Source organism: Microcaecilia unicolor, unplaced genomic scaffold (assembly GCF_901765095.1).
Source record: "Microcaecilia unicolor unplaced genomic scaffold, aMicUni1.1, whole genome shotgun sequence".
NCBI lineage: Eukaryota > Metazoa > Chordata > Amphibia > Gymnophiona > Siphonopidae > Microcaecilia > Microcaecilia unicolor.
In genome coordinates this window covers 136034-147940 of record NW_021963060.1, presented here as the reverse complement: position 1 = coordinate 147940, position 11907 = coordinate 136034, and the positions used below count along the sequence as shown (strand labels likewise).

The window sequence follows — 11907 nt, the reverse complement described above, 5'->3', positions numbered from 1 at the left end:
TGCATTACACTATGTAAAAGTGTCTTTCAATAGAGTTGTCTGAGACGCTATGGTTTCAAGTTGTCTGCAAGTTATGATCCTTTAGCAGTGTGAACTTTCAGCGATCCCTGATGAAGGATCTGTGCCAAAACACAGCCCATGTAGGGTCATCTGGGTCACACTTTCATAGTCTTGTGGATTACTGCTTGTGAATTTTAACCAATAAACCTTTTTAGAAGAATTGACTTCTGTTCTGCCTGTATCATTTTGGAAAATCTCTTCCCTTCCTCCCTTGTTTGGTACTTTTGGTTTTGCTGTGGAAGTTGTGTGGACCCTTCTTTTTTTTTCTATTTCTGAAGGAGCTGCACATTTTTGCTAAACAATGGAACTTTAGGCACAAGGTATGGGGCATTTACATCATTATTTTTTTTAATTAATGAGACAGATGGGGTTATGTGGGGAGAGGTTGGAAGATCAGGGGTTCACCGGCAAATGGTCGGAAAGTATTTACCTGAGCACTACAGCTCCTTTGAAAAAATGGAATCCTTGGAATAGAAGCCATCATGATACCTAGCCACAACTGTGAACATAATTTCTTCTGACCACAGCACTGTAAGCAATATTCCCACAGCAGTTATTAAACTGCAGTACTTGCATGCGAAAGTTAATTCTGCAGTAATTTGCTTGTGATAAAATAGTGTGCTACCTGCCATTTTACCTTAGTTAGGTAAATAGGCACTGAAGTGAGGCTAGAAGCTTTTTAGTGATATAGACAAAATGAATATGTATGAGAGAGATATGAATACAATGCATATTTATTGTAGATAAAATCAGATTTGCTAGGAGGTTCTCCAGATCTGGCTTGATAAACACTGGACTAAGTAATATTCACTTCAGAAGGGAAAAAGTGAATAATTTTTGACAGATGGCTAATGACTACTGCAACAAAATCTATGTGATGCAAACGTTCTTTATGCATGCACATATTACACAATCCAGTGTTGTTAGGAAAGCTCCAGTGGTTGTATATTAACATGTTCTGCTTTGGTAGGAGGTGGGAGGGACAAGAAAATACCTGTGGATTTACTGAGAATGTGTGCACTGAGTGTCACGTCTGAATGGAAAGAAGAGGGAAGCTGAAACCTCAATAATATTTCTGGGGTGTTTTTGTATGAAGAGGGAAATTGTTCCAGTTTTATTTTTTTATTTATACGTGAGTAGGATTCTGATACTGAATGCTTACCAGACTTTTATTCTTGCCTGAAAAGTTTCCTTTACTGGGTGGGAATAAGGTTGAATATGCAATCAAAAGAAACTATTGTAAATATTTTTAAAATTTCCTCATAAGATTTGAGCTCAATGATATGGCTCAGACCTTTTAGGATTTCATTTGCCATGGATGGGATTTCTTTTGGGATAATACTTACTGTATTGTCTTTTTTCATTGTTGCTTCAAACGTTGTAATAGCTATTGCTCTAATTCTACTCATTCAGAAGAATGACAGCATTGGATTATATTTTGTACTGAATTTATCAGTTGCTGACTCATTAGTAGGTGTTGCAATCACTGGACTGGTTACAGAAGAGTTTTCTAAACAATTTCACTCTACTCAGAAATTTTACTGTGTCTTGAGAATGGCTTTCATTACATCTCCGACAGCAGCTTCAATTCTCACCATGGTATTAGTGGCTTTCGACAGATACTTAGCCATCAAAAAACCTTTCATGTACTTCAGAGTCATGACTGGCTCCATGGTGGCTGTCTGCATAATAGGGCTTTGGATCACGTCCGGTGTCTTTGGCTTTCTTCCACTGATAATCCAGGAGTTCCAGCAACAAGATTACAATGGGTGCTGCTCTTTCTTCACCGTATTCCAACCCACATACTTGCTTACCATATTGTGTGTTGGCTTCGTACCTGGTTTATTTATTTTCACTTACTTTTATTGTGACATCTTGAAAATAGCGCACTTGCATGCGCAGCAAATCTGGGACATGGGACATATTGGCTCTGCAATTAACTACCCTCATCCACGTTATACTCAGGATATAAAGGCGGTTCGAACTGTGGCAGTTCTAATTGGGTGTTTTGTCCTGTCCTGGTTACCCTTTTTTATTGTGACTATAGTGCAAGCTGCCTGCCAGGCATGTGTTCTTTATAATGTGATTGAAAAGTACCTATGGTTGTTAGGACTATGCAATTCTTTGCTTAATCCTCTTATTTATGCCTATTGGCAAAAGGAAGTGAGGTTGCAGATTTATCAAATGTGGTTCTGTGTGAAAAGAAGAATCTTTCTACTTTTTATAGTAGAAAATTACCTTCAGGTTTCCAGAAGAACTCATATAGATGCCATCTCACATCTCTAGCTTAATGGACAAGAAGGTAAGATACTACAAAACCACCTCCCAATTGTCTTCTGTCCTTTTTAACCCTGCCTTTACCATCATGAGTCAAATTAAAAGCAGCATATTAATTTTTACTAGCCACAATGAACGATAATGGAAATTCCACAGCTTAGATAACTTAAAAGAGGATAGCAAGTAATATTTACTTGTAATTATTTATATTTTATGAGTGCAGTGAAAGCAGTTCAAGGTAGATTACAGAATCAACAGTTTGTGGATCATTTACTGTGATCACATAGCAACGCTGTTATTGTGTGTTACCTGTTACAGAAAATTGACCATGTCTCAGGTGATGTGTGATGATAAGTAGTAGTAGTAGTAGTGTGATAACCATTAGAAAATGGCCCCCCAAAGAGATTTAAAGATATATAACAGCCAATATTTAGTATACACAAAATAAAACATTCAGAGCCTGATATTTAAAAGTCACTTATACATTTGGCATATCTCTGCACATATAATCTTTTTAGCACATTTATATTGAAATTTTGCAAAATACCAAAACCTCAGACAAAAACAGAAAAGAAACTTCTAGAATGCCCACAACACAGTCTAACCACAAGTTGCAAGCAAAGAAATTTAGCTTTCTATTATAATGCAACATGCACAAAGCCTTGTCACCATAACAAGAAAGTAAAATGAACAAAGTAATCTAATTTTCAATTACATTGAAGAAAAATATATTACCCCCCCCCCCCCCACCACCACACACACACACTTTTTGCTAAGCCACACAACAATGCTGACACAGCCCCTTAAAAGTGAATGGGCTGTGTTGGCATTAACGTATGGCAGCTGCTAGCATGGCTTATTAAACGGGGGTAAATGTCTTTTTAAAAATCCAGCAGCATTATACATATGTTGCTGGAAGTATAGTATACTATACATGCGGCAATATATATTGAGTGAAAGTGGCATGTTCAGGATGTTCTGGGGGCGGTGCCTGATATATACATAATTTACATATACAATGCAGATTTTTGGTATTCCTATATATAGCTAAAGAGGCTCGTTTTTAAAGCACATAAACTTACAAAGTTGCATATGTTACTATGGGGCTCAGTTGCAAAAGAGAAAAACATCTAAAAAGTGTCATAAAGCAGTATTTGAATGTTTTTCTCACAAAAACATCCAAATTGGTATTTTTGAAACCTATTTTTCAGATGCTTTTCTATGCTGTTTGTCTGCAGTATGTCCTAATCTAAAGGCGGAATTTGGGCGTTCCTAAGTCTTGGATGTTTTTCAGCCATAATGAAACAAAACAAAACCATCCAGGACTAAAACTAAGATGTTTTGAGCTAGACATGTTTTTATAACAAATAAGGCACAAAAAAGCACCCTAAAAGACCAGATGACCACTGGAGGGAGAGATGACCTCCCCTTACTCCCCTAGTAGTCACTGACCCCTCCCACCAGTGGTGTTCCTAGGGGCGCTGACACCCGGGGTGGATCGCTGATGCGCCCCGCCCCCCGGGTGCAGCACCCCCCCCCCCCCCCGGCGAAAGGACACCCTCCCCACCCCGGCAAAAGAACCCCTTCCCCCCCGGGTGCATGCCGTTGGGGGGGGGGGTGCCGCGCGCTGGTCAGTGTCGTTCGTTTCCATGCTCCCTCTGCCCCGGAACAGGTTACTTCCTGTTCCGGGGCAGAGGGAGCATGGAAATGAACGATGCTGACCGGTGCACAGCACCCCCCCAGCGGCGTGCACCAGGGGCGGACCACCCCCACCGCCCCCCTTGGTACGCCACTGCCTCCCACCCCCCAAAATATGAATGAAAATATCACCAGCCTCTATGTCAGCCTCAGATGTTATATTCAGATCCATTAGAGCAGCATGCAGGTTCCTGAAGTAGTCTAGTGGTACGTGCACACTGCAGATAGGTGGACCAAAGGCCATACTTCCCACTACCTGTTACACTTGTAGTAGAAACTGTGAGCCCTCCAAAACTCACCAGAAACCCATTGTACCCACATATAGGTGCCTCTTTCACTCATAAGGGCTATTGTAGTGGTCTACAGTTGGGGGTAGTGAGTTTTTTTTTTGGGTGGGGGGCTCATCAGACAAGGGAACAATGGCGAGATGTGTACCTGGGAGCATTTATTTGTAGTCCTCTGAGCATCATAGGAGCCAACTTTTCAAAATTATTGGGGGTGCTAAGCCCAGTGGAAATAACCCCTTCCTGGACACATATAAGGAATTTTCTCAATATTGGGGGTGCTCAAGCACCCACAGAGTCTGCTCCTATGCTGAGCATTGTTCTCCTGGGATGTCTGGGGACCAGTCTGCTAAACATGCTGGTCCCTCCTACATCCCAATGGCTTGATTTTCTCTGTTTTTCATTTGGATGTTTGTTTGTTTTTAAACAAAATGTACGAAGCACAAAACTTTGTTTAAAATGGTATTTTTGGAAAAAAAATATTTTTCTAAATTGACCTACTTTTGTATTGAGATTTTGGACATTTTGTGCAAAACATCCAAAGTTGGATTTAGACGTCATATTGAAAATGCCCCTCCATGTAACTTTGTAAGTCTATGTGCTTTGAAAATGAGCATCCATGGCAGCGTTTCCGAAGTCCATTCCTGGAGTACCCCTTGCCAGTCAGGTTTTCAGGGTATCCACAATGAATATACATAAACTTGATTTGCATACACTACCTCCATTATATACAAATCTCTTTCGTGCATATTCATTGTGGATATCCTGAAAATCTGACTGCAAGGGTACTCCAGGACTGGACTGCGGAAACACTGATCTATGGGCCTCTTTTATTAAGCCGTGCTAGTGATTTCTGGTGTGGCAAATGAGAGGAAGTCCATTAAATTCCTACGGGTTTCCTCTCATTTGCCGCGTGGGAATTGCTGGCGTGGCTTAGTAAAAGAAGCCCTATAGGTCTGGCTTAGATGTAACAAAAATAGGTATAAATCAGCAGGCTATATGAGCTATGGCAGTAGTTCTATAAAGTGGGTGCCTCATTGTAGGTGCTCTGATGCCACACAGAGTAGAAGAGTAGTCTAATGGTTAAGGCAGTGGGCTGAGAACCTGGGGAACTGGGTGCAATTCCCACTGCAGCTTATTGTGATCCTGTGCAAGTCACTTAACCCTCCAATGCCCCAGGTACAAAACTTAGATTGTGAGTCCACTAAAGACAGAAAAAGTACATGCATATAATATATAAACCACTTTGGTTGTACCCATAGTCAGGCAGTATATCAAATCCATGACCCTGATGGTGAGATCCTATTCTATAACATCTGGGTGCTCAGATTCCTTTATAAAGTACCGGTGTAACCCAGTATCAGTGTTCCTTATATTTAGGTGCCTGGAGTTACATCAGCCATAGCCATGGTGCAACTGTAAGTGCCTAAATGTGGCAAGGGCATGGGTAACTTGAAGTATATATGTAACTGGGATCCCTGCCCATGCCTTTCCCCTGCTCCACCCATGTGTAACCCACATTGTATTTGTATGTAATAGTATTCATAGGCACCCTTATAGAATAGCACTTAGGCACTAACGCACATAGGGGCACTTTTACTAAGCTGCGCTAGTGGTGGCGGCTGTTATTGTTGTGTACCATAGCAGGGAAAATGGTCAAAAAAGAAATGGCCGAAAAAGAAATGGCCATGTGGTAGGTTTGCACTTGCTGCACAGCCATTTCGGGGGGAGCAGTTACCGCTACCTATTGAGGTGGTGGTAAGGGTTCCTGCACTAACCCGGCACTAACCAGATTATCACCTGGTTAACCCCCTGTGGAAATATTTTTAAAATATTTCTGCTAGTGAAAGAAATGGTGCAAACTGGGGGTGAAACTACTGCTGGCCCTGGGTTGCCGTGTGGCAAGCCCTTTGCTGCATGGCAATCCTTTAGTAAAAGGGCCCCTTAAGTGCTACCTTTTTGAGCATATACATGTCCAAAGGGGCACCTAGCCCCAGTTGTCTATTTATAGAATTGCCCTTTTTATGTAGAAATACCCATTTTCAGCACTTCTACATTTACATTATACATTTAGCACCAATAACCTGTATATTCACTGCTGAATGTCTGTATAAAAAGAAATGTCTAGATGTTTCAAATTAATTTAAAGACTTCCCATTGAAAATTGACTCAGTAGATGAAATAGGTTCATCTCTTTTTCTGTGTATGGGTCTTGGAAGTAAAGATATTTCCCTCATAATTTACATTAAACCAGAATTTGTTTGAATTGTTCAACTAGATTTTAGTGCTAGGTTCATTTTATTAGTACTATATAGCCCCATGATTACAACATTGATGAAAGGGCGAAGATGTCTATCTGAATTTATTCAGCCCAATTTCTTTTGATCATTTGGTAAAGTGGGAAAGCACTCAATATATCTCACTCTCCACAATAGAATTGTAGGCCAGATATTCAAAGAAGTTTATATGTTTGGTAGCAGCCATTAAACATATAAGCCCCTTTTCCATGAATTTTCAGCAGCACTGTATGGATAGTGCCACTAAAACATTCACTGAGCAGCCTGACACTAATTAGAGCTGGGGGCAGAGTGAGGGTGTGCCCTTACAATATGAACAGTGACACTATTCATCCGCTATCCATATAATAAAGCAGTTTAAGTTAGGACAGCAAAAAAGCAATCCTAACTAAAATTAGTCAGCTGTCCTGACGGTGGCTGAATGAGGCTGCTATCCATATGGCAGTTATGATCACCGTTATCTGTCTACATTCAACAGCACTGCTTTTATGGATAGCAGCACAAAGGGGCTCATTGCATCCAAAAAGCAGCATAAAGCGGTATTTAGACATTTTATTTGCCAAAATGTCCAAATCACTATTTTTGAAACTCATTTTAAGGCATTTTTCTATGCAGTTCAGTAGCAGTACATCCAAATCACAAGGAAGCATGTCAGGGGTGTGTTGTGGGTGGGATTTGGGCATTCCTAACACTTGGACATTTTTCTGCCATAATGGAACAAAACAAAAAACATCCAGGGCTACAATTTAGATGTTTTGGTCTAGATCTGTTTTTATCATGACTAAGTCACAAAAAGGTGCCCTAAATGACCAGCTGACTACTGGAGGGATTATAGGATGACCCTTCCATACAGTGGCGTTCCTAGGTGGGGGCGGTGGGTGTGGTCCGCCCCGGGTGCACGCCGCTGGGGGGGGGGTGTTGCTCATTCTGTGCTCCCTCTGCCCAGAAAAGGTTACTTCCTGTTCTGGGGCAGAGGGAGCATGGAACGAGCGAAGCCGACAGGCGCGCGGCACCCCCCCCCCCCCCAGCAGGTAAAAATGCACCTGGGGGGGTGTCATTTCGCCGGGGGGGGGGGCGCATCGGTGATCTGCCCTGGGTGTCAGCCGCCCTAGGAACGCCACTGCTTCTATACTCCCTCAGTGGTCACTGACCCCCCTCCCACCCTTGAAAGATGTGAAAGAAAAAGTGCATACCAGTGTCTATAACAGCTTCAGATGTTATGGCCAGTCCTATTAGAACAGCAAGCAGGTCCCTGGATTAGCCTAGTGGTTGGTGCAGTGCACTAAAGAGAAGGGGATCCAGGCCCATGTCCCACTCTAATTAGTACACCGATTGTGGAATGTGTAAGCCATCCAAAATTCACCAAAGGCAGTGCTTTTTTTGAAGGGATACTTTTTCCATTGTCTGCTAAAATTGACCCATGGTCCCCACGTTTTAATGAAAGAGCTCAGGCTCTACACAACAATTCTGAAATGTGTACCTGGGACCTTTTATATGTAGTCCGCTGGAGAGAATCGGCGATCGGGACGTGCGAGGATGTCCAAATCAAAACTATTTGGACGTCCCTTTCGATTATGCCCCTCCAGGTCTCAGCCAATCACAGTGCATTTAGTTGTTACTGGTGTCAGCTAACATGCTGTGATTGACTGAGAACCTGGAGGCCAAAAGAAAAAAGCAACACTGGGCCTTCAAGAATAGGACAACAGGAGTACTTTATTAGCCAAAGACCCGACACGGGCCGTGTTTCGGCGCCAAAAAGGCGCCTGCCTCAGGGGTCTATTAATAAAAACATATAAATACATCAATAAAATAGAACATGCAAAATAAATAGTGACAGCATCGTGTTGATTACAAGCGTAAATAATATATGAAAAATTAAAAAATAAGATTAAAATATATTAATGATATTGATATTACAAACAATTATATTGATTTAATAACTTGTGTAAAATTATAATGTTCAAGCAACCATATAATAGTCATAGAGACAGCTCCAACAAATTTTAAAATTTTAAAATATAAGCCGACATAGTGCCAACCGATTTTAAAATATAGGCAGACATATAATGAGAGATTTATAATATGCAAATTATATGAAAATATATTTTGAAAATTTTTTAAGAAAAATTGTTTTATAAGTAGTGATGGGCATATATGTCCACATATATACACATATATACACAGATATACATCCAGAACCGTAAGAACTAATCATATTTATATGTTTTTTGAAGGCATGTATCATGCAGCTCATGATCTTATTAACATTTAAGTCCATGCTGCTATAACCAATCAGCCATTTCTAGCAACCCCTTTTGCATGGAAATTAAAAATCCATTGTAATTGGTGAGATTTTTGCCAGGATAAGAATATCATCTGCATAGCAATATACACTTGAACCATATTCTTTTATCAAATTTATCAGCGGGCTTAGATAAATGAAATCTCCCTACTTTCCCTGTATAAGTTCAATGATGGGAACTTTTTTCACAGTGAGCCCATGTTGGCTGCATTGTATTCCCATCATCAATATACCAGACGGCAAGCAGTCTGAACCAGTAAGCAATGCTGCACTCCTGCACCAGGCACACTTTGTTTGATTTAACTACCAGAGTTTGATTGTGAGCTCTTGAGGCAGGTGGCTGTGTCCCCTGAAACATGGACTGTGTCAGGTCCGTATTTTCTGGTGCTTTCAATAAAAGAACTTTGAAATTCATCTCCCTGGCTGGTCGTCATTTGTGTCATCTCTACTACTTCTTGGTTCCTGCTTTTTTGGCATCTTCCACATACTATAAATCTTTTTCCTGGGTCTACAGGCAGCACTGCCCGATAACATATTAATTTTTATACAGTCTCATCAATCAGTTTTAAAAAGCAATCTAGAAAACAGAAGACTGGGGAGAAACTGTGAAAAGCATAGAGCCCCATATAAAGGAGGTATTTGTGTAAGTTCAGACATATGGTAATGTTTGTTCTTTTGTCTACCTTTGTCCTAGGGCTACTAACCTTTTTGATCTGACATCCATTCTCCTCACTTCCTGTGGAAGTTATTTGTATTGCTCATGAAACACCCTCTATGTTATCACTTCCTCAGTCATCTGTGAAAAATAAAATCATTTATGTCATTTGTTTTTCAACTGTAGATTGATACTGAGGTAATTAGAACAATCTGATCACAGAAGTATGATATTAACCTTCCTGCCTCCCTCACCACGTCCCCTTTCCTGTTTTTATCATTCTTTCTCTATCATCTGTGTTTTGTGTTAAGAAAACAATTGTTTTAAGAAACTATCTTCACTGGTTTACTTGTACCTCTGAAAACGTCACTATAAGAAACTTAACAAGTAACCATTAATTTACTGTGAAAAATACAAGGAGGAAAAAGAACTTCAGTGGCTCGGGTCGCGTCTATTGTATAACTTAGACTATGACCCGCCTACTTCTTCATTAGTTCTTTAAAAACCTCCAATTTTTAATTACTTCAATTTTTTTTGCATTTTTTATAATGGTTTTTTTCTATTTTCTAAAGTCCATTAATGTTCAAGTTTTCCTAGGTACTTATCTGAAAGAAAGCTGCTTTTAGTACCCGTCCTTCTACACTCAGAGAGAGGGGTACTAAAGAAGCTACATAATAAAAATGCACCTGATGAAGCCGGGGTGAAACCACCGTGCTGTAGAGCGTAGCAGCGTTCTTTCAGATAAGTACCTAGGAAAATCTGAACAATGAATGGACTTTAGAAAAAAAGAAAAAAATCATTATGAAAAAAATACAAAAAAATGAAGTAATTAAAAATTGGAGGTTTTTATGTTTAAATCATTTTTATTGTTGGGTGATTACAGGAAGCATAAAAGAGGTAAAAACATTCAAATGAACATCTCCACAGAGGTTTTTAAAGAACCAATGAAGTAGGCAGATCAAGTTTGTTTTTAGAAACAACTTTTCATTTTTTAGGTTTTAGGTATAAAATAACTGAAAATTAAGTACACATTTTCAAAGCACTTAGCCTTACAAAGTTCCATAGTGACCTATAGAACTTTGTGTGCTTTGAATATACACATCAAAATGTTACAGGATACTGCTATAGTGATCAATGTGTTTATATTGATGTTAGTACTGATACTGTATCTCTGCTGTCTGTTATTGTCACTGCTGATCAAAAAGGAATCCTAGACCATGGACAAATATTTCTGCCTTTCTTTTTTTTTTTGTGAAAAGGAAATTCTAGAACCAGGGTCCATTTATGTGTAACTCAAAAATGGTAGGGTCTCAGACATTGGATAAATAAATATTAATAAGAAAAGTAGATGTAAGGGACAGCCTCCCAGTGGGAATGTGAAAGGTAAATTAAAACATCAGATTAGAACAAAGGATCCTTGATTGGAAAGAAATGAAAGTAAAGCCAGAGATAACATGGGATGATTCAACAATAAGGGACTAGGCAGACTAGATGGACCTTTTGGCCTATCAGGGGCATTTTCGAAAGAGAAGGACGCCCATCTTCCGACACAAATCGGAAAGCCGATTTTGGGCGCCCTCAACTGCTTTCCATTGTGGGGACAACCAAAGTTCACGGGGGCGTGTTGGCAGCGTACCGAAGCCAGGACTGGGGTGTGCTTAAGAGATGGGCATCCTTGGCCGATAATGGAAAAAAAGAAGTGCGTCCCTGATGAGCTTATGGCTGACTTTACTTGGTCCATTTTCTTTCACGACCAAGACTAGAAAAGGTGCCCGAACTGACCAGATGACCACTGGAGGGAGTCGGGAATGACCTCCCCTTACTCCCCCAGTGGTCACCAACCCCCTCCCACCCTAAAAAAAATTAAAAAACATTTTTTCCAGCCTCTTTGCCAGACTCAAATGTTACAGCAATGTGCACGTCCCTGGAGCAGTTTTTAGTTGGTGCAGTGCACTTCAGGCAGGCGGACCCAGGCCCATCCCCCTCCCTACCTGTTACACTTGTGGTGGTAAATGTGAGCCCTCCAAAACCCACCACAAACATCTAGGTGCCCCCCTTCATCTCTAAGGGCTATGGTAGTGTTGTACAGTTGTGTATGTGTGTGTGGGGGGGGGGGGTTGGGGGGCTCAGCACCCAAGGTAAGAGAGCTATGCACCTGGGAGCAATTTGTGAAGTCCACTGCAGTGCCCCCTAGGGTGCCAGTTGGTGTCCTGGCATGTCAGGGGACCAGTGCACTACGAATGCTGGCTCCTCCCACGACCAAATGCATTGGATTTGGTCATTTTTAAGATGGGCATCCTCGGTTTCCATTATTGGTGAAAACCGAAGTCGCTC

The 11907-nt window shown here is 40.8% G+C and overlaps 1 protein-coding gene across 1 annotated transcript; it reads left to right on the top strand.

Annotated features, from left to right (window-relative positions):
• The first annotated feature begins 1374 nt into the window (after window positions 1–1374).
• LOC115458861 (glucose-dependent insulinotropic receptor-like) lies at window positions 1375–2346 on the top strand. Its single transcript, XM_030188699.1, has one exon. It carries the CDS (start codon window positions 1375–1377, stop codon window positions 2344–2346), a length of 972 nt encoding a protein of 323 aa, XP_030044559.1.
• Window positions 2347–11907: the final 9561 nt, after the last annotated feature.

Coding starts and splice junctions, on each gene's coding strand:
- LOC115458861 (XM_030188699.1), top strand. CDS start 1,375: ATGGATGGGATTTCTTTTGGGATAATACTTACTGTATTGTCTTTTTTC.